Source organism: Motacilla alba, chromosome 3 (genome assembly GCF_015832195.1).
Source record: "Motacilla alba alba isolate MOTALB_02 chromosome 3, Motacilla_alba_V1.0_pri, whole genome shotgun sequence".
Taxonomy (NCBI): Eukaryota; Metazoa; Chordata; class Aves; order Passeriformes; family Motacillidae; genus Motacilla; species Motacilla alba.
The window spans coordinates 27,342,659-27,367,009 of record NC_052018.1 but is presented as its reverse complement, the minus strand read 5'-3'; the positions used below and the strand labels follow the sequence as shown (position 1 = coordinate 27,367,009).

The window sequence follows — 24,351 nt, the reverse complement described above, 5'->3', positions numbered from 1 at the left end:
ATGAGTGCAGAAGATAATGATATGCCAAAATTTTATATATATTAGATTTTATTTACATAAAATTACTGTAAAACTCTAGACCTTTCTGCTAGTTAAGAAATCCTAAATTTTAAATTATTAAATTTTGGTCATAATGTATTTTTCTAGTGGTAGCTGTATATAGTAATGCTAACACTAGGAAATCATAGAAAATATCCGACTTTGATTCAGCAACATCCCCCTCCTGTACTCCTGTGTTTTGCAAGCCATCATTTTTTTATTTTTCCAGATGGGAAATAAGCTGTCAGCTGAAGAAAATGTTTCTAGCTTTTTGTCTCCTTACCATGGCATGTTCTTTTCCTCCTCCCATTTTGAAAAACTGTTCCAGACTGTAGTGTCACTTAGAGGTATATTTACATATATGCAAAGAATTTCCTTTGAGTTCAGATTGGGGAATGGCCCTAAGTGAAGGAGGGGGTTTTAAACTTTTATAAAGTGTAATTCTCATCAAGGCTGCATACTAAGATCTCATAACTACAGTAAGAAGTCTTAAGAGTTTTACTCCTTTGGTTTAGTGAGCCTTTTCTTACACATAAAGTGGCCCCAATTACGATGACACAAAACCTGTAATTAATTCAAATTAATTGTTGCACTGCCAGCTGAGTCTGTGCTGTTTGCGATACCTTGAAGTCGGTCAATCAGCATGTGTTTAAAATAATAATTTCAAAGAATTGCTGCTCTTGCCACTGGGTTGATGGTGTAGCTGTCAATATGAATCTGGCAGATACCATGCAATAGAGTAATTGCATCCACGTGCCAAAAGAATCTCTTGACATTTGGTTACATATACGGGAGAGAAAAAAACGAGATAAGAGTCATTACCTCAGTAAATAAAAAATGTTTCTAGATTAAAAAGAAAATAATAATAATTTTTCTCTTCTAAAGAACCTGCATTGTTTGATTATGTTCTGTGTAGGAGAAGAGAGAGAACAGATTTAATATGCCTCAATGAGAAGCATTTAATGAATAATTAAAATTAAAGAGATCTTTGAGGAGTGTAACCTCCTGTTTTGAAATCCAAGGGGAAATTAATTACTCTGATTTCTTCGCCCTTGTAAATTTTTTTCTTGTCAACATTACATTTTGGACAACTAAGACTCTAACTGAAATAAGACAATAACAGTAGATACTTTACTATTGTCTATTCAGTGGAAAGGAACAACAGAGTGAAAAGACCCAATTTAAAACTCAGAGTAGTTTCCATTACCTGTCCTGTTTTTCATTTCTTCAGTCCAGTGTGTTCAGATGAAGTGCTACATTTATCATAACCCCAGGAAAGCCCAGCAAAAAGGACTGAGAATGTTGAAACTGTCTTGCAGGACTTACCACTGTTTAAAAAGTCATGATGAACTAATACATTTAAAAATATATTATAGTCAATAGCTATAGCTCTGACATCAGCATTTAATTAGTTTTTATGCAGGAAAAATGTCTCATTAAGAAATTAAGCTTGGTGTATGGTAAAACTTGAATTGCCAACACATTCTTCAGTATTCAGAATACAAATTTCAGTGCACACAATTAAATAATTAACTAATCTCAGTACAAAACAGTAAAGTGATACATTGTAGAGTAAAATGCTTTAGAATGTGAAACGCTTATTTGCATGATGTCAGCAAGATTGTGAAAAGTAAACATAATTTAGATAATTTCTGAGTATCACAAAATTTAAAGCTTCTATTATTTTACTCATCCTTGACTTTTTCCATTTTCTTCCAGCTGGGTAAATTGAGCTGTTTGATTAGAATAAATTTTTTGTATCAAATTTTCTTTTTACAAGTTTATTCATCCTATACTATATATGCAATTTGACTGCAGGACCTAGTTGACAGAGTCATATAAATTTAGTACTGTGATATACACAGTTTTCTCCAACAATAATAGGCTTCTTCCAGTAGAGAAAGAGAAGAAATACTTTACCTCACTTCTACAACTCCAGAAGATGGGTGAATATATGTCACAATTTCTTAGGGAATACTTTTGCAATAAGTTATACAACAGCTTTTCTATAGAGAATAGAGATGCATACAAAAAGTCAAAGTGAAACTAAATAACCTTTTCAACCACTTATGTGCGTACAGTTCATATTTCAATGGCAAAAAGGGATAATTAATACTGAATAATTACAGCTAATATGCTAATATACTTGGAAAAATACTAATAAACATATATATATATATATATATATATATATATATATATATATATATATATATATATATGAATGATAAATGATAAATATTTAAAAATCAGAGTAGAGGGATTCTGGGAAATCTTTGCTAATTCCAGGCTTCAGTGTTCCTATATGCCTCTTGTATCAATATAGAAAATAGCAAGGTCATCTCCTACCACAGGTTAGCATAGACACATCTTCAGTCTGGTCTTTGGCTTTTTGCAGTCATTTTAAAGATTCATTTGATGTACCCAATTATTTACTCAATAACACAAGTCACACTACATCTTTAGAGCAGGCAGCCTGTGGTGACAGCTTGACAGCTACACTGCCTAGGCAAACCAGCACCGACCGATTTACCCACACATCTGCTGTTTGAGACCTTTAGTGACAAAAAGTTGGTAGAAACACATTGCATCAGTGCCATAACCATTCTCATTTTAGCAACACAGTCCTTCTTAGACTAAATTCCATGTCTGTCTTTGCATCTCCACTTTGCATTTATTTCACAAGCATATCAAATTATCATGCGACATTAACAATGTTCAGGCTCTGGAGTAGTAACACACAATCATCTGCATGATATATGTGGGAGCACAGTGATCCTCAAATGACTTGTGTTTGCTACTCTAACCCATGCTTATAGCAAAAGCATTGAGGTATTTGTTCTCTCTCTAACCCTCAAAATCTTGTTGTGGATGAAAGAGGACATACATGAAGCTAAGGAAGTATTGTTATTCCCATTAATGCTAACACAAAACCTTTTCATATGCTGGTCTCTGGTGCCATGCTTCTGCTTTCACTGTTTCCCCATTCTGCAAGGCTGACATTTTAGTCCTCCTTAAGAAAGAGGCTGGGGAGGTGTCGTTAGCATTTCCTGGTCTCTGCTGGGAGATCACACACACACAGACACACACAGACACACAGACACACAGACACACAGACAGACACAGACACAGACACACAGACACAGACACAGACACACACACACACAGACACACACACACAGACACACACACACACACACACACACACACACACACACCCCAGACAGGCCATCCCAGAGCTGAAGCTGGAGCAGGAGAGGGAGGAGTTACTGACTCCAGCACAGGGAGTGACACCCAGATAGGCCATGGAGAGACAGCCCCTCTGCTGAGATGCCAGTGCACAGCCACGTCATCCCTCTGATAAGGACAAAATACAAGCTCCCTGAGCTAGAAATATACTACAAATGGAAATTCTGTTATTGTATATATCTGTACGCTTTTTTTTTTTAATTTATATATTGTAGAGAAACATTTATGCTTCAAAGCAAATAAGACTGAAAATCAATCCATGCCTCAAAGCTTCTGATATCATGCTCAGTATTTTAGTACTGCTAAAGATAATGAAAAGAAATTGAATTAGAATAAAAAATATAGTAATAACAGTAATGACCATATTAATAATAATAGTACAGCACTTAAGTACACTGTTGTAGGAGATGACCAGTACTAAGTTAAAAGACATCCAGGTATAATTTCACTAGGAAAAACAAAGTGCATTTTATTCTTAGCTGTTTTTTACTTCTTCAGACACCAAAGCACTGAAAAATAAGATATTCATAACATCATTGCTTGTAGTATAGAATCAGAAGTATGAAACGTAAACTAGAAGATTCTACATCACATCTGTTTCTGTGTAGCTCTTCTGTGGTCTCTGAAGATAAGCTATACAACTAGTAATAGTCAGGAAAGGACAGAAAATTTTTCATCCTCATATTTTTAATAAGGAGAGGTCTAAGTAAAATTTTCCATTCAATGCTAATGATAATAGCCACATTTTCAAAGAATGATTGAATAGTTACATTTTTACAGTGCACATACTAATTGTTACTGTAAAAAAAAAAGGAAATATAGTGCACCAGAAAGATTAATATGACTGGTAGTTTACCATATTATTTTAGGTAGATTCAGAAAATGTGCAACTAAAGGTAACTAAAAGCACACCTGCTTTTAATGTTTATGCATAATGGAATTTTATGCAAGTCAAAATTTATATTTAGCTATAAATGTAATTGTCTAACACCACCTGCAGCCAAGCCCAATGCAGTCACTCACTCCTGCACCAGCAGGATGGAGAAGAAAATTGGAAGGGTAAAAGTTAGAAAACTCATGGGTTGAGATAAAGACAGTTTAATTGGAAATGCAAAAGCCATGCACACAAGCAAAGCAAAACAAGGAATGAATTCACTGCTTCCCATGGGCAGGCAGGTGTTCAGCCATCTCTAGGAGAGCAAGGCCCCATCACATGTAACAGCTACTTTAGAAGACAAATGCCATGAATCAAAATGTCTCTCATTTTTTCCTCCTTCCCCGCACTTGATATACTGAGCATGATGTCATGTGATGTGGAATATCCCTTAGGTCAGCTTTGGTCATCTGTCCAGGCTGAGTCTCCTCCCAGCCTCCCATGCAGCCCCAACTTCCTCACCAGTGTGGCAGTGCAAAAAGCAGAAAAGGCCTTGGCTCTGTATAAGCCCTGCTCAGCAATAACAAAAACATCTCTATATTAGCAAATCTGTTTCCAGCATAAATCTAAACCAGGGTATTAAAACCAAGAGGATATGAGTACCAGCCACTGTGAAGATTAACTCTACACCATCCAAAATCAGCACAGCAAAGTGTGTACCATATTTTTGTGCACTCCATTCCCTTAAAAATGAGAAACAGAATCAGCTGAAGCTCTCAAGAGAAGGTAGAGATTTCTCATTTGCTAAGAAGTGACTGAGGCTGGAAGAGAGAATACAACAGCTATATATACTTGAGTCATTACTGCAGTAGCAATGGATCTGTAGACCAAAAATGGTAAGGGCAAAAATGGTAGTGATGAAGGGCTCACAACCACACTAAATGAGATATAGAAGGCTTATTTCAAGCAAGCTCTATTTTGGTCCATGGACTAAAAGCCCATTAGCAGTTGGTGTCCATTAGCTGTACTCCAAGGCACAGAGCTCCTGATTTAGTTTCCATATGTCTACCATAAAAAATGCAGGCACTGTGAATAAGGACAGAAGCAAAGAGCTACATGAGCATTCACTTGTGTTAAAAATAAAGGAAAAAATACTCTTTCTGGCAGATGGATCAGTAGAGGAAATTACTATAATCAAGGCTTCTTTAACTTGTTAGTTCTTTCCATCTTCTGATAGCATCTCTGTGGGTTAAGAATATGAATTATAGTAAAATTGCCTCATGTGTGAGGACACCTCTGGACATGATAAGCTGAGAATCAGTCAAAGAATATATTGCCAAGTACAAAGGATTTTCTAATTTTTTGAGATGTGGGTCAGCTATGAGATAATCCAGATTTGTTTTCATTCATACAACAAAAGAAAACAAAAAGAGAGAAAGGGTAACCATGAAAAAGTCATCTCTGGCCTTACATTATTTAGATGTCTGTCTAAATTTTGTAAAAAATTGTTCTGAACAATTTCTATAAAATATACTGAAAAATATCTATAGTATTCTAGAGATACTTTTTCTTTGGTTAGACAGAAATTGTAACTTTTATTGTCAATGATAAAGCACTTTTGCACTGATTTTATATCCAAACAGGTTGTAATATTGTTTATTTCTAGAGATACTGTAGCAGCTAACCTTTTTTTTCCGAAAAAAAACCATTAAAATGAATAATACTCATATTTATAAGAGTTTTGTCTTTGAATATTTTAATTTTAAGTTTAATATGAATATAGCTCCTAGTTTTTCCAATGTAAATAGCTAAGATTTTAATTTAATTATTGCTAGCAGTGCATGTGAAATGAAGTTACTTAATGACTTATTAAAGGTAAGGAAAGAAGATTGAAAAAAAAAATGTGATTCATTTGTGGGCAATTTAAAGGCAGAGTATTGTTAATATTATTAGTGATAATTGACCTATATATTCCAGGCTAGCAATTTAGTTGGATTTTTCCCCCCTCCTCTCCTCTCATTTCAATAACAGGTGCATATGTCCCCTTGGTTACACTGGCACATTTTGTGAACTTGATATAGACAACTGTATTGGAAACCAGTGCTCTCAATATGGATTCTGCCAGGACCACTTGCATAATTACAGCTGTTACTGTGTGCCTGGATATGAAGGACCCTTCTGTGAAGTTGAAGTTAATGAATGTTTAAGTTCACCTTGCAAAAATGGAGCTACTTGTATGGATTTAAGTGGCCACTTTTCTTGTCATTGTTCTGCTGGGTTCACAGGTAAGTTTTATTCTTTTGAAGTGCCTTGTATTATATATGTGTTTGTCCCACTCTACGTAAGCAATGTTTATGTGACTATTTAATTGCAATTATATATATATATATATATATATATATGCATATATTTGTGATTGTATGTTTCACTGGAGCTTTAACTAAATTATCATTGAATTTCTTATGTTGTCCCTCCTAACAGTTCCCCAGCTGACCTTCCCTCCACTAAATGCACAATTCTGAGTATTAGCTTTGATTCTGTTGGGAAAAAAAATCAATGAAGTTCCAAAATATAATTTTAATTGCATTATTTTAATTTCACAGTTATGCAGCCTTACATGTTATGGCTTCAGTCATACACGGGCTGATAAGAAAAAATCTTTTGGTACAGATCAGGAAAATGTGAGCTTGAGGAGGAATGAGATCAGCAGTACTATCTCTTTTCATGTATAGAATATAATCAGCTATATTTGAGTGAGTTGTTCAGACTTCCCTTCTATACACTGGAGGGAGATAAGGCATCTGTCTGTCCTAGATATCTTTTCTAGGAAGAGATGGGCTGTAGATTTCTGCATTGCTTTAGATAAATCCTACACAACCTGATGCTATGATTTCTTTTTGTACTAATTTCTGTTTTGTGTGAATAATAGTAATATTCAGACTACATGTGGGAGATGGAAAATAATTTTGAATACAATAATACCAAAGTGTTGCATTTCCAGGCTTTAGTCTATCTCATCAAGAACGGGCAATTAATGCTCCAAATGCTTCTCTACTGAAAATCTGTGGTATCACTAACAAAAGTAGAAATAAATAGCATAGTATTCACAGTGTCATTTGTACTAACTAGTCATTAACTTACAGCTACTTCTTCCAAGCTGCTGAGGGCTTTTGCTCCAGTCCAGAGAGTGTGTGTAGTACTAGATTTTTAAGTTCTAGTTAATCCACTGAAATTCTCAGTAATAATAATTTCAATGCTATTTTTTCATTATATTAAAAAATTCATTATATTCATTATATTTTCATTATATTATATTATGGCTAGGTACATATACTTTTAACATTTAAGCACTAATATTTTTAATTTCAAATATGTTTATATTGATTTACATATTTCATTTACGTGTATTCATTTACACATTTATGTATGTGATATACACTTGCAGATTTGTTGTCCTCAATTTTAGTTGATTATATAATCTCTTGGTCATTTGCTTGTCCATTTAATAAAAGATGTTACTTCCTGTTCATGCTCATTTAATAATAAATGTGCAATAAAACAGAGAATTGTCCCTTAAGTGACTTCACTTCCATTATGATAGCAGAACTATATGTCTGAATAGAAGTGAAGAACACAGTACTTGTCTCACCTTTGCAAAATCTAACACTGTGGCAGTGGGGGTTTGAAGATTATATGTTTAGTCTCTCCCAAGTTGTTTACCACCTGTCTTCCCACCTTTTTCCCATGGCAGTTATGATAATTCCAGATTCTTCCATGTCTATCCTCCAAAATCCTGCCCCTGCAGCTTGTCTGTCATAATTTGCTACACCCATTTGTCTAGAAGCTTCATTGTCAATTATGATATTTCCCTTGATTCATTGGTATGCACCTTTCTCTTCCCCTTTTCTGTTGGTATTATGTTTACATTTATCCCCCCACACCCCTCCTATTTAGCCCTTGATTTGTTAGATGGTCTCCTCCTGGGAAACCACCACCCCTCCCCCCTTAAAAGCCGCTGTTTTTCTTTGTTTCATGCTCTTTTGTCACTGCCCCCTTTGAGCTGCGCCGCTCCCATGTGCCGCTGCGTCACCTGCACCGCTCCCACGTGGCACTGCAGCCCCAGCGCCTCTCTCGTCACAGGAAAGAATAAAGGCTTGGAGAAGCAAGCAAAGAGTCCTTCCTTCTTCCTTTACCTCAATCCTTAGGCGTGGGTCTGCATTTATCGGCTGCTCCTGGCGGTCTGGGATCCCAGCCAGTGGCCGAACCGCGATCCTGCCTGCCGGCAGCTGAGCTGGAATGCAGCCACTCCTTGTGCATGCATTGAAAGCTAAAGGGGATAGGAGCGCACAGGCAACCAGTGCCACAGCTCCTCCCGCAATCGGGGCGCAACGTCATAACACACTGTATTTCCATCTTGCTGCTTAAACTTCAAGCCTTATTTTGTACTTTGCTGGACTTCATGGGTAACTTCAACCCCTCTGATATCTTCTACAGGGACAATGCTGTGGAGTGTAAGATCTGCTTGGAAGAGTCCCATGGGGTAAAATCCTCAAGGGAAGGGCCTAAGAAAATCTATCACAACTTCTACGCTCAAGAGCTATTTGTCTGAAGGAGTGGACAAAAAATACCAGGAGGCTTGTATGGATGATCAAGGAACTCCTGGCCAAATTCAACCAAAAAAATAAAAGAATACTGACAGAGGGTAGAAGAAAGGATAGGTAACCTGGCAGGAAATAGACACTATCTGAGCACATAGCAATAAGTTTAGGAAGGTCAAAGATCAAGTTGACTATGACAAGAAATGTGAAAGACATCATAAAGGGTTTCTATGAGTATGTAGGTGACAAAGGGAAGAGAAAGGAAAATGTAGTCCAATTCTTAATGAGACTGGACATGGAAAAGTTTGAGTTCTTAAATCCTGCCTTTGTCTCAGTCTGCACTGAAAAATTGTCCTTCAAAAATCCACCATCCTGGAGACCTGAGAAAGAGTCTGAAGCAAGTAAGACACACCTTTGATGGATGACACACACATCAGGACATACTTAGGCAAACTGGATATATGTATGCCCATGGGCCCTGTTGGGATGCACTCACAAATCATACCATCACAGAATTTTAAAGTCATTAAAGCTGAAAAAACTCTCTAAGATTACTCTATTCAAATGTTAAGATAGCATTGCCATGTTCACTGCTCAACTGTATCCCCACATGCCTTCCAGGGGTGGCAATTTCACCTCCTCCTTGGGCAACCTCTTCCAATGCATGACCACCCTTTTAGTGAAGATTTTTTTTTCCTAGTATCTCTTCTAAAGCTCCCCTGGCACAACTTGCTGCCATTTCCTCTCATCCTGTCACTTGTAACTTGGTAAAAGAGATTGATGCCCACCTTGCTACAACCTCCTTTCAAGTAGCTGAAGAAGGTAATACAATTCCTCTTCATTCTTCTTTTCTCCAGCTCAACAACCCCAGCTCCCTCAGCTGTCCCTCCTGAGCCCTCATCAGTTTTGTTGCCTTTCTTTGAATATTTGTAAATCTGTGAGACCTGGCAGATGTCATTGCAAAGTCATTGTCATTTAACATTAATAGATCATATTGATTAGCAGAAGCGCCCAAAGAATGTAGGAAAGTAAGTTTCACTTTTCAAGAAGGACAAAAATGAAGTCCTGGAAAACTTCAAACAGCTCATTGTTGCCTTGATCCTTATGAACGTAATGGAGCAGTTAATCCTGGAAATCATGAACAAGAAAATTATCTGAAGTAATCAGAATGGTTGCACAAAGGGTTAGTCATACTTGACCAACTTGATAAACTTCCAAAGCAAAATGACTGGCTTGTAGATGAGGGGTGAGCAATGTGTATTGTCTACCTTGACATTAACAAAGCTTTCTGCATGACCTTCCACAAGATCCTCATTAAAAAACTGATGAGGTATAGGCTGAGTGAGTAGAGAGTGAGCTGAACTGAAAACTGGAGGACTGGTCAAGCCCAGAGGAAATGTTTATTATGGAGTCAACCTTTCCAAAAGTAATCAGTGGTGTATTCCAAGAGTCAGTAGAGGATCCAGTACTTTTTAACTTTTATGAGGAAAGGCTGAGGAAGCTGAAACTCTTCAGCCTGAAGAAAAAAGGCTCAGAAAAGGATCTTATCAATGTATATAAATACCTGAAGGGAGGGTGTACAGAAGATGGAGCCAGACTCTTTTCTGTAGTGCTCAGTGACTGACCCAGAGGCAATGACCGCAAAGGGAAACACAGATGCTGCTATCTGAACATCAGGAAATACTTTATTTCAGTCACTGTGAGGGTGACTGAGCATTGCCACAGGTTGAACAGGGGGGGCTACAGAGTCTCCATCCTTGGAGATATTCAAAAGCCATCTGTACGTGGTTCCATGAAACTGGCTCAGGTGCTCTGGCTTGAACAGGGGGATTGGACAAAATGACCTTCAGAGGTCACTTCCAATCTCAACCATTCTGTGACTGTTACTGTGAGGATTTGCTTATATAAATGATGTAATTATACATTGCTGGAAAACACTTTAAAAGAATCTTTATTTTATCGCGCAATGAGGTATTATGCAATGGCATTTCCATAGAAGCAAATTTAAAGAGAAATGTTATAATATTATCTGTTAGAAGTAAGTCATTACCACATGTACTGAATATATTTTCTGATTTTTCAGAGCATAAACCTCAAACAATTAATAAAAGGCTGTTTAAACTTATAAAAATGTTATCACTACCCTGGCAATTACATTTTCATAATCTCTGAGGGTTTATGATCCTGGGATATTTGCCCATACAAAAAAGATTTTAAGTTCAATTATAACTGCATGTTATGAATCAGTGATTTGTATCTCTGTGTACAACTAAAACCCCCACATTTATTCTTATCTCATTTTTGTGTGTTTGTTATGTTGTTTCTCTGTAATTTAGCTTTTTAACAAATCCAGATGTACTCAGTTTTTCTTCATAAATAGTAAATTCACTTTCAGATGAAATATTAAAGTACCCTCCTCTGCCTGTAAGAGAACTTCACACATGTCAAAGTTGGAAGTTGGCAGTATGATTTTAAAAATTAAATTAATAACTTTTCAATTTTTTTTAACTTTTGGTCATGTGGTGACCCTATATTGCTGTCTTCTGGTACAGTCCTTCTCATGTAGCGTAATGCTTCAGAGTAATTCCCATATCACATTCAGATTAATTCCGAGTCTGTCCTTTCTCCCATATCTTAGTGTTAACTCTATCTCAATACATCAATGTTCAGCATCAAGTATTTCCAGCTTCCATGATGACTGGTATGTCTAAATAAATAGCAATCTATTTACTTCTGGTTTAAAGGAAGCCCTTCTTGGAATTATTTGGAAAAAATCCCATATTTATCTAAACATGTGCTTCATTAAAAGTCTTTTCTGTTTAGATGCCTACAAAAATGTGAAGGCACTTACTGAGAAATCTAAGCAGATAGGCAATGTTGCCTCACTGGTTTCTCTCGAGTGTTTGCATCTATATAATATTGATCGTAGAATTAAGATTTGGGAAATCTCTTAATTCTGAATATATACTGTACCTCCCACAGCAAAATACGGTCTGTCATTGCTTCACCGATGTGTAATTAATAAATAAACAGTATTAAAGCTCATCACTAATGTAGGCCTCACAGTGTCTTTTTGAGTTTGAAATTCATATATTCTACATGTCGTGCTCCTCATCATTCTTCTTTTTGCCCAAGAAGAGAAAAATGTCATGTGGGCTTTTTGAAATCATTCCATTACTTTAAATTTCTGGGCTTTGTTTTTACTTTTTTATTCCGTGAGTACACTGGAGAAATCCATGTGATATCTGCAGTCTGAGGAAATATTTAGTGTTTGTGTTTTCAGTACATTATTAATTAGTTTTACATTAGTTGGATGTTTTTAAATAGTTTCTCCCTTCTCTAATAGGTATGGATAGTATATCCTCTATGCCGTCAAGTTAAACAAATCTTGAAGGAAAGTACTTGAACTTATGTGGAAGCCAATCCTTTTTGACACAGGAAAGTTTAAGCAGACTTAATCCCTTATACAAATCAAATCTAGAACAGCTGATGGACACTTAACACATTATGAAGATTGAACCTGTTTACAGGGAGCAGCAAGATCAAGGCTACTCCATGAGAGGAATCACAAAATAGAATCCAAGTTTAACCTCAGTGCAATGTTGCCATCACTAAGCAAAGCACAATTCTGCAGCATCTACACAGAAAAGTCAGAACCAGTGTCCAGTAACAGGGTCCCTGACAAGACCCAGACAGCACAAGCAATGGATCAGATCCAGGATCCAGCTAGGGAAGCAAGTTAGAAGCCGCTGGAGACAGAACCAGAAACAAATCTGTAATATACATACAAGCAATCCATCCAAAAAGAAAAAAAAAAAATAACGACCTTTCAAGATCACTCTTGAGACAGGGAGGAAAGCAGGATTGGAAATTAAAACATCTACAGGATAGTTCAGGGCAGGTCAGAGTGCTCATTGAGCTGAACTCATTGACAATGGGCAGGGTCTGTAGAAAGCACCTCGGTGTGCCTGCTGCAGACAATTTGGGTATGTTAGTTCTGATAGCTGCTTTATAGGAATTTCCCAAAGCAGGGTCATCTGGAAAACATGAAATAATTCGTTTTGCTGACAAAGAAAGGCAATCAGGTTCATTCTTTTTCTCACACTTGTTCTGCATTTGAATCACCTGCTTCCTTTTCTATTTATACAGTTCATATCTTGATAGGACTAGACCATCCCAGAAGCACAGCTCATGTCTGCTCCCACACTTCCATCACATACCAAGGCTGTGCTGGGTTTGCAGCATAGGGCATTGGGTAGTGCAACCTTTTCAGGGGTTCTGGCTGGGTTTTCCTGCTAGGGAAGATCGACTACTGCTGGCACATTGTGCCAGAGCAGACTGTCAAATGTACAATGTAATCCCATGGACATAGATGAGATGGGCTCAGAGCAGTATAAATTTGAAGAGTCACAGACTTTCTCTTAGTTAAAACTCATTCATGGAAGCTAAGAGGATGGAGTGGTTTGATGCATCATATAAATTTTCAATCTGTAATAGGCGTTCACAGAAAGAATTACTCTGTATGAGACAAATAAAAAATTAGATTTGTTTTGGGTTTTTAGCTACTACAATATCTTACACAGAAAGGACCTTAAAGTAAATTTAAAAAGAGCAAGTGTGTAAAACAACAAAGTTGAGAAAAAGAAATGTCTGTCAAGTTCACTAAAGCCTCACCTTGACCGTCTGTCTTTCTGTTTCATAATTGCATTTTCTGCAAAGTCAGCAGAAGCATTACTCAGCTTGATTCATCTCTTATCTAACAGAATAGCTTATGTTGCTTAGCAAGCAACAAAATATCACAATTTGTTATCAGGTCCATGACTGGAATGCTTTGCAATCATACACATTCTATAAAATGGTGGACAGTAAGGCAGGGGTGTTGTGAAAACAATCCTCAAGTACACTGTTAATATTTTGGCTACTTCTTGAACTTTATAAAACCCTTGTGTTGTTGGTTTTTTTTTATTATTTTTTTAATAATACTTCATTACGATTACATTAAGCAGAATTTTAAATTATTAGCTTTTCATCTGATCTCAGAATAGAAAGATTTATTTTATGTCTTGAATATCTCAAGTAAGGGGTTTTACTTAAAAAAATATTTTTACACATTCTTTTCTTAATTGTGGTCATTCTGTGTGCCTTTACATTATCAAACTTTATATTTCATTTTGCCTATTAAACAAAAGTTGGTATAAACAGTATTTAAAAGAAACTTTGTATTTTGATCTTTTTGCACGTGTTTTGTGATTCAGACAGAAATGTTATAGTGGCGACAGCATTCAATTAAGAGATACTATAAATATAATGTGTATTACCTTAAGAAAATAAGCTCTCAAATAATTTCAGTTTTATTCTAATTTCTGAATTAATTTCAGATATTTATTCTAATACCTGAATATTATATTTGAGAACAGTTTGAAATTGAACTTATTTCAATATCAAAAAAACCCTCAATTTTGTGGATATTCTACAAAATCTAACAACAATTTGATAAGTTCAGATAAAGTGCAAGTTAATGTCTTTAAGTTAAGCAGAAAAAAGACATCCAAATTTTGAAAAGTTTAAACTTTCAATCTAGGGATCTTAGGGAATTGCACTTCTGAAGGTAAGGAATATTCAATTAGAGTTCATCCATTAGACTTATGAAACTCAATTTTTTTTGTTGTCTTTCATCTGTAGTTATATTTACCTGAGAACTTCAGGGTCCCTCCATTTGCTAAAATAGCATGATTATTTTAGAGAGGGTGATATCAGTAACACTGAGGATGATGAAACATCTTTGCTAATTTTTTTAGTATTCACCTTCTCAGGTCCTTTTTTTCTTCTCAACACCTTTGTGCTCCTGCAGAAAAATGTCTTGTGTATCATCAATGTGCCAGTAGAAAATGTTGCTGTTAAAGATCAGGCAATGCAATTTGCAAGTGACAGACTTTCCTGTAGTTATCTGTTACATATTTGAAAACACTGCAATTTTATACAACATAAAATATTCTATAGCATTAATAGAAGTATAGTTTGCTCACAATAATTTTTAACATTCTCTTTGTACTTCAGAATTGGTGATATGATGCCTTTAAAATGTATAGGATCTCAGACCTAAAGCTATGTTTTATTTAATAGCTAATTAAATATTATCTTTTACTAGTAATTATGTTTGTAATGTGTTGTATTAACTTTAACCTTAAAAGCATAAACCAAAAAAAAAATTAAAAAACTTTGATGCTGAAAGTAATTTGTAACCAATTAACAATTTTTATCTGACTTTCAAAGAAGGTTCTCATCATACATTTCAAAAGTGTAGTTGAGAGGAGCTGCATACTGAAAACAAAAAAGGCTTCTCTGCATCTGTCCAGCTTTTTTCATGTCTCAAATACTCAGAAAATATGGTCTCAGAGTAGCTTCATAGATTCTTTGATTCTCTCTGAAATATTTTTAAATACTGCCCACATATTACCTTTGTACTCTGAGAACATGAATTCCTAAATTCCCCCTTGCATGTTATCTTAGATATCATCAGTATATGATGACGCTCTCATTCTATTATTTCCCTTGAAACTGCATTTGCTTTAATCTTTAACAATTCAAGGGAGGTGAAAGAATCTGTTTCAAGGAGTTTTTTCTAGTACATGCTTCAGCTTGCCCATGGCTTGAGGCCAGACAATTTACTTCTGCAGGAAATTCTGTTTGTGCTATTTGTGCTACTCTCCACCTGCCTATCCAGAGGAACAGATGCCAATGCATTTTTATTTATCTCCCTCAAAAGAGATAAATAATAATCCCACCATAATCAGGGACCTGAACTGGAAAGAAAAAGGAATGAAAAATACCAGAATTAGATGAACAAGGTTGCATATAGTGCCATTACTTTAGCAGCACTTAAAAGAAAATTCTTTAAAAAATTAAAGAACATAGAAATTAATTTATATATTGGCCAGTCCTTGCTGTAATGCTCACTGGTGCCATGGCATATGTTAAACAGCGTTCAGCAGCTGCTCTTAGCAGAAAGCTTTTTTGTTTACTGAGTTACCTGAACTCTCCCTGGACTATGCTTTTTCTCCCCATTTTCATACATATATCTTCAAATCTTATGGAAAATGCAGAGCGTGTTTAGAGGCAGAAAAAAACCAATAGGAGCCCTTCTATCACAAGTTTATGTGTGGAAGAGGATCTTGGTGCTTCATTCCTCCAAAGAAGACCTTTTGTATATAGTAGATACAGGTTTTGAGAGCCAAGAGTCCTGGTTCATATGATTCTATGAGAGGGCATGTAGGTGTGCTGCAGAGAAGAGACCAAAGTATTTTCACCATGGAAAGAATTCAGAGGAATATCAGCATTTGGTTTCTTTTTATCTTCTGCTGTAGGATACACAGAAAGCCCAGCACACATTCCATATTGCTGACTTGTTATAACTACTGAAGGTGATTCACCTCCATATTCCTATGGCTGGATGTAGTGGTTAAACCCTGGCTGGACACCAGGCACCCACCAAATCCTCTCTATCACTCCCCTCTGCAACTGGACAGGAAGGAAAGATATAACAAGGGTTCATGAGTTGAGACAAGGAGATTTCACTCTCCAAATACCATCACAGGCAAAACAGACTAGAATTAGAGCTATTAATTGAATTTATTGCTAATAAAATCAGAGCAGGATAGTGAGAAGTAAAATAAGACCTTTAAAAACACCTTCCCCCACCCATCTCTCCTTCACAGCTCTACCTGCTCTATGCCAACAGCGCAGGGAGATAGGGAATGGGTTTATGGTCAGTTCATCATCTGTGGTTTCTCCTGCTGCTCAGAAAGAGGATTCCTTTCGCTGCTCCATCATGGGATTCTTCCAACAGGAAATAGTTCTCCATGAATTTTTCCAACATGAGTCCATTGCACAGGAAATAGTTTTACACAAACTACTTCAGCATGGGTCATTCTTCCATGGCGTGCAGTCCTTCAAGGACAGGCTGTTCCAGCGTGGTCTCCCAGAAGGTGGCAAGTCACACCAGGAACCCTGCTCCTCCTCTGTCCAAGGGGCTGCAGGTCCCTGCCAGGAGCTTGTTCCAGCATGGACCTCCCACAGGTTCACAGCTTTCTTTCAGGCACCACCTGCTCTGGCATGGATCCCCATGGGCTTCAGGGGCACAGCTGCCTCACCATGGGCTGCAGCACGGCCTGCAGGGGAATCTCAGCGCTCATGCCCAGAGCACTCCTGCCCCTCCTGTGCTGACCCTGATGTCTGCACAGCTGTTCCCCTCACATATTCTCACTCAGCTGTTCTCTGGCTACAGTTTCACCTGTGCAAGAACTTTTTTCCTTCTTCTTAAATGTCTTATCATAGAGGTGTCACCACCATCTCTGATTGGTCCAGCCAGCCTTAGCCAGCAGCACGTCCATCTTGGACTTGGCTGGTATTGACTTTCTTGGACAGGGAGGAAGCTTCTGGCATCTTCTCACAGAAGTCACCCCTGTGCTCCTCCTTCTACCAAAATCCAGCTACACAAACCCAATACACTGAAAATAGCTTTTCCTCTTACACATCAAAACAATCCCTTTTGTAGATTACAAATCTACATTTCACTAAACTTCCTAGATTTGCTCTTAGTTATTTCATCCCCTTTTATCTGCATTTTGCCTCATTAAATTTTCTTTAGTGATTTGATCTTACTCCTCCTTTGTCCAATATTACAGTACTGACCAGTAGCTGTAGAACATAGGCAGAAGTCTTCTATGACACCTAAATGTCGGTAAATTAGTGTTGGTCTGATTTGCATAGTCAATGATACTTCACAATTTTGTTTCAAAGGTGTCAGAGAGCAAAATGAAAGAAAATTATTGACAAAACTGGAAAAAAATTGCTTGAATGCTGCAGATTTGTATACTGGAAAAAAAACCAAACCAAAACAACAACAACAAAAAAAAACCAACATCAGGATTATGTATAACCTCAGTAGGAAAGCTTTCTATTTTCCAGAGTGTAATGCTTCCAACTTTGCCTGTCAAAATGGACTGCCCTGTAACCAATGAAGCAGAAATATTTATGGCATACAGGGAGTGTATCAGTAGTCCTGTTTACATGGTGTGCTATGGCTAGTGGGGTCGCCATATAGACTGTGACAATCCCATAGACTTTTTTCACTACAAATATATCTCTATGATTTGAACATGTCAGCATATTTGTCCTTTTTTTCTTTTTAATTCAAATTTTCAGGAGAAACATGTTCTGTTCGCATCAACGAGTGTCAAGACAGACCCTGTTGGAATGGAGGAACGTACGAAGAGGACATAAGTGGCTTCAAATGCAATTGCCCCTTTGGTAAGCATTTATAATTTTTATTAATTCCTACGTTGGCACAAAATGACACAGTACTTACTACTCAAGTGCTATAAAATCTTGTATAATGCAAGCATTCAGTTTGCATTTTGAAATGTACAGATCTAGGTTTTTTTAGACTAATAAAAATAATTTTTTTCTCTAATCTGTAATAAGATAATCTTTTAGATTATATATTACTTTAATAAAAAAGTACTTGCAGTACTGGAACATATTGGTAAAGAAATATGACAGAACTGAAGATTTTAAATTATTTAGTGTATATATGTGTAGACACCTTACAGCAACACTTTCTTTCAAACAATATAGGGTTTAGGCAGCAAAATGTTGAAATTTAGCAAACATAAAACTCCTGATCTTTCAAATCCTATTTCACTGGCCAAATTACTAATTCTCAAAGGAACTGGACATTGCTCTAAAGTTTGTATGACCTCAGTCTGTTTGCCTGATCTTTGTGGTATATGAAATGTCCAGAAGTATCCAAGGTATTGTATAAGGCTTGAAGATATGCTAGAGGTTATAAGGGACATCCAAGATGCATCAGGCCAGGTGACAAATGAACTAAGAACAACACAAAAAGACCAATCAAAATTAGGGAGAAAGATTTATGATACTGAAGATTTTGCTTTGCTAATTATATACATTGTTTAATTTGAGATTTTACATGTTATTTTGTGTTGACTAAGAAAATGTAGAAAAGGGTGGGTTAGAATCTCCTAACCTTAGAAATTGCTTTGACAAAAGGAGCCTGGGGTACTGACTTTGCAACTTGTAAGTTCATTCATAAATATGGATGATAAATTACTGATAAATTCGAAAATGGTTTTTGTTTTTACGTGTGTATTTCTAAGCTCATTGTTACAATGGAAAATAAGGTCAAGGAAACAAATTTCATATGGATATGGACTAAGAAGTACGTATAGTACTGTGGTGTTTTGAAGAGAAACTGATAGTGCTCAGTAAAGCCTGGAAATGTCAGGGTACTGAAATACAGGTCTCCAATGAACCCAATCAAACTGAAAAACTAATTTTAAGAGAATTTTAATGTATTCAATAACACAAGGTCCTTAAATGCCTTAAGGTTGGTATCTGCTGAGTTGGGAACTGAAGACAATACTGAGTTGTATCTTCAAAGATGAAGTGATGCTTTCAAGTTTGTTGCTTCACTGAGACAAATGTAAGCCTGCCAGGTGTTTCACTGAATAAAGGCTGTAGAAAAACATTAACACAAACATAATCTCCTTTGTTCTTCTGAGATGGAGATTATCACATTTAATGCACCACTTTGCTATCATGTGTTTGACTCTCTTGGTGTTCACCAAAACTTTTATCTACAGTGGATTTTACACAGAAGCATGCTGCACCTCTTTCTCTGCACAGATCTAAAAGGAGAACTCTTTCATACAGCAGAATGCATGTCAGTGACAGGAAACAAAATTGTTGCGGCATTATATTAGTAATCATCTGTGTCTCTTTCTTTAAAGAAAAGCCAGTCACTTTGTAAAGGTTTCCTTACCCAATTAATTTTTGTAATAATTCCCAGTGTGTGTGTGTGTGATCTGGAACAATGAAGTTTATGTAATGGACATATACAATAAAATTATGAGTTTCATTGCAGTGACTCTAAAAAGTGCAGTATATAGCAGTGGTTCTTCATCATCATCAGTCAAAGGATCAAAAAACCTCATAGTGAACCAGGGGTCATCTGTAGAAATGATTAGTTATTTCTGAAAAGAGTTAAGACTTGCTGTAATTCGCAGCTACATTATTAATATGATAGCAAACTAAATTGGAGAAGAGAAAAATTGTGTACTGATGTGACTACCTAACAATAAGCTAAAAAGAGGAGAATTTTAATCTAAATGTGATACATATTTTATTTGTGCCCTCAGCTAAATTAATTAATATCCCTGTTCATACTCTCTAGGTGAAGGTGCAGATAAACAAATGTAACCATTTCAAATACATTGCTATGATTAAATAATGACTGTAAATTGCCTGAAATCACAAGTAGCTGTGTTACTGGATATTTTTACTGCTAGCTCAGTTCTAACAAAATTATCTCTTCAAAAGATAACACAGCTGACTTGAGTTAATCTTTAAGTGAAAAATGAAAATTTATCCCCCATACTCTTGTTGACAGCCAGTGTGCTACTGGATTTCTGGAAAAAGAAAAGTTTTGCTTCTCAGAGGAGCTGTAGTTGTTGGCTTTTTAGCAACTAAATAATAATGAGTAAATAAAAAATTAAAATATTTAATAAATCACAAGTATTCAATAGCAATAGACAAGGGAACACAGAGAATTTGGATACTCCCTAATGATTAAGTTCTTGTAAATGAAAAACCTTCTATCTATAACTGTCTGACTAGACCAATAACATTTTTATCCATTAGGTGCCTAGCTGTTGTCATTGCACTTTTCTGCTTTGCCTCTGTTGTCTAAAACAGTATCTGCGCCTTATTTTAGATGTATAATGATGTCTTCTCAAATTTGACCTTTCAATATCAAATATGTTACAAACAATGAACACAAAAATCTTTCCTCTGTCTTCAGTGGAGGTTCTGTTTCTAATTTTATTTAGAATATTATTTTATGAGTAATACTAACTCTATTTTACTAGACACATCTTAAGATAACTTTGTTGGGCAAAAAATATGTCAACATATCTGCCATGTCAAAAGTGAGCAGCACTGTTTTTTACCTTTTACTGAAAATTCAGGGGTAACCACAGTTAGAAGTTACATACATTAAAAGGGTAATCACAGTTAGGAGTTGTATGCATTAAAATTCATTGAATATTTTTTTCTTCAAATTATGGCATAACATTATTGCTATTTATTTGAATATAAAAAAGCATAAGTCCTCTTAAAGTACAATATAGAAGGAAAGGATTAATTTCTTTTTATTTTTTCTTTCATAAACATTAATGCTAAGCTAAGACAGATGTGGAGCTTTGCATTAGCAATGGGTGAAGATAGTTTAACTAATGATCTTGACAGGGCTTAATAATGAAGAGATGCTATATAATAGTAAACATAGAATAAACCTATATGTTTTGAAAGGAAATTGAGGGGTTTTTATCTTTTATCTTACAGAATTTCCATGCAAAGTGAATGTAAGACCAGCACTTTTTCTTATAAAAATATACATTAAGGCAGTGAGCAATTGAACATATTTAGGTCTGTATAAACTTTCCAAGACAGTTTTTTCTTCTAGATAGTCACCCACATCTACTCCAAATGCTTCTGTAGCCTACACAGTCCATTAAAATGACCCCAAATTTGCAATTTTTTAGTTTAAGTTTTCAAACTTATATATAGAGTTCATTCATCATGAGAAGCATGATGAATGAAACAATGAAAACAATTGTTTTTCCTTGTCAATAAATGATAAGTTTATAGATTTAACAAATCTAAAATATATGCATTTAAGTGTCTGAGGTTGTTTTATGAAAATATATCTTATTCTTTATTAATTACTTTCAAGTAGTTCAATTTCTTCATATGTGGTCAATTTTAATACTCAGACTGTTATTTTTATATGACAAATCCCCTTTCAGCAGCTTTAAAAATAATCCATTAAAATTCTCTGTAATACAGCTGAGACCTTTCTTAGAAAATATTCCAGTAGTCCATCCTGCTGTTGATAAGATATTGTCACTAGATAGGATGAAATGAGGTCATTTAATCATACAGATCATTAATTCACAGAAATGTATCTCAGCTATGCTGGAAACCTGAAATAAGTAGAGTCAAATTTTAAAAGTAGATAACTAGACAAAATAATTTCCTTGTAAAAAAATTTGGGTTGATGTTGAGGTTTTTGGTTTTGGGTTTTTTTTGATGGGGAGGGTTGTTTGTTGTTGTTGTTGTTTGGTCGGTTGTTGGTTTTTTTTTTCCTTTTGGTTTTGTTTTTCTCATTTCCCTGTACTATATTCTAATTTTATTAACACAACATAGGAAGCCCATGCATGAAAAGGAATAGGTTACATTCAGTAATGGTCTCTTCAGGGTCCACTTTTGTGGATTTTTGTGACAGAACATGATCTTTAGTTTTGCACCTCAAGATAAGAGGGAGCAATATACAGATAGATCCAATAGAATCAGACAGTATCTTTAGATATTGCATGAAATCATCACCCAAGTCCTTTTCTCTCTTAATAAAAGACATGTGTGGCTTTCAGGTGAACATCTTCTGAAGCTGTTTTTCAGGAAAGTAATTTTATAATAATATAGCTTGGGTGATGGTTGCTGCTATATACTGATGACCTTGTACAGGAGATTTTACAGGCATTATTTCTGAACTTTAGGCAGGTCAGGTCAAGTATTATATATTTTAGCTTTTGCTTTGTTCCTCATTCCTCACTGTACTACTCTAGGTTTAATTGGCAATAAATTAGATTCATTTTCTCCAAGTTGAGTTTATTTTTCCCATAATTCTCTCTAGCAAGTGATTTCACTGTCTTTATCTCAACCAATGAGATATTTCATCTAATTTTCTTTCCCTGTCCTGCTGACAAGAGGGAGTAAGAAAGCAGCTAGCTGGGTAGAGGTCTGGAAGCCACCCAGGGTCAATCCACCACACACCCACAAGAATCAATGCTGTGAATCAGCAGATTTAAGAAAAAGAAAAGTAAAAATAGGAACTTTCATCATTTTAGTGTCCTCTTGTCTTTCTTGCAACAAAGGGTGAAGTTTGTAGTAAGAAAGTTCTAAAATATTTAAATTCAGGTTATTCATTGATACAAGTAACATAAGAAAATTTTTATAAGATTCTTGAAATATAGGGAAAGCACTGCAACATTAAGTCCTAAAGGCAGGATGGAAAGGCCCTAAATAAACCTTCTGCTCAGTACTTTGATAGAGCCAAGTGCTGCAACTATAGCAGCTCTGTATGGAAGATGACACTGGAAAACCAAGGTATTCCAAGGAGTCTGAAGCCTGTGTTCCAACCCAACAAGGCATCTTGTGTTGTTAAATAATATCATCGGATGTTTTTCATCAATTTTTTTGGAAGAAAACACCAGCCTCTTTCCTTGGAACAGAGAAAACCACCAATCAGTACCAAAAATACTGAGGAAAATGGTAGGTACTGTCTCTTGCCTTCACTTGCTGTCCTCATGTGATCTTTATCATTAGAAACACAAGGACTGATCAGCATTGATTAAGTGGTATTCTGAATCTAGTGTAATAAAAGTGCAACCTACTACCATCTTCAGTGATGGAGGCAATGTCCAAGGAAATTTAAATTATGATATATATATGCAGATTCTATTTGATATTTGATTTAATATGTGATGCTGGAACTAATATGGTGTTGGCTCAATATAGAGTGAATGTAATTCTCCACGCAATAGATCAAAAAATTGATGGGCAGATAACTGATGAGAAAGTCCTAAAGGACTGTGTTGTGCTCCAACCTTTGCTAAGATTAATGTATCCAAAAAACTTTTTATGTATCAGTGAACCGTCATGTTTAGCAGGGAAAAAAGTATCTATGGAGACTCTTAGATCAGCTCTTGTTCCAAGAAATAATGCACATTTTCAAACCCGTGATTTCATTCCCTGTATGTTTTACTGCCTTGAAGTTTCCTTGTACATTTTTCTTCTTTTATGTCGCTTAGTCTTCAGATTGTTTTTATTAGTCCCTGATGTTTGGGGTTTTTTTGGCTATTTATACTGCTCATTGAAACACTGTTACTTTTTTGGGTTTTCTTTCAAATTTGTTCTATATTGCATCCCTCAGGTTGTTTTATGAAGATGTGACACTTGTTACCCTTTCCATTCTGCTTCCACTTGTATTTCACCTTTTGTTTTTCTCTATGAAAACAAATATTTAGAAACATGTATTTGTTGCAAGTATGCTCATAAAGACTAATTAAACTTCTGTTTCTTGCAGACAGGCTAGTTAGCAAGAATTTTTCCTATTTGTCACTGAGTATGTGTATTCTTTTTCTGGTTAACCTGCTACTTGTTTATTTTACTTATTTTTAACTTCTTTTGTTTTTTAGTTACTTTTATAGATGAGTTCTCTTAGTTGAACTTTTCAATTCACCTCTTTTATTCATGTAGGATAAATATTTTAAGTATTTTAAATTTGGTGAGATGGTTTTTCCGGGTTTACTTCTTCCTTTAGTTCACTTGAGGCAAAATATTGTGTAAAGTGTCATGATAGCCTTTTATGAAGGGAATGACTCACTCTTTTACTCACCTTTCCTTTTAGTCTTTCAGCTAGATGAGAGTAGGAGTAAACTGAATATTTTC

The 24,351-nt window shown here is 35.7% G+C and overlaps 1 protein-coding gene across 4 annotated transcripts in view; it reads left to right on the top strand.

Annotated features, from left to right (window-relative positions):
- The window catches only part of EYS (eyes shut homolog), a 789,226-nt gene that overhangs the window by 172,629 nt on the left and 592,246 nt on the right, over positions 1-24,351 (top strand). For all 4 annotated transcript variants that reach the window (XM_038131819.1, XM_038131820.1, XM_038131818.1 and 1 more), the window contains 2 exons: positions 6,194-6,447; positions 17,965-18,069. In XM_038131819.1, the coding sequence (XP_037987747.1) occupies positions 6,194-6,447; positions 17,965-18,069 (359 nt within the window). The remainder of the gene's footprint in view (positions 1-6,193; positions 6,448-17,964; positions 18,070-24,351) is intronic.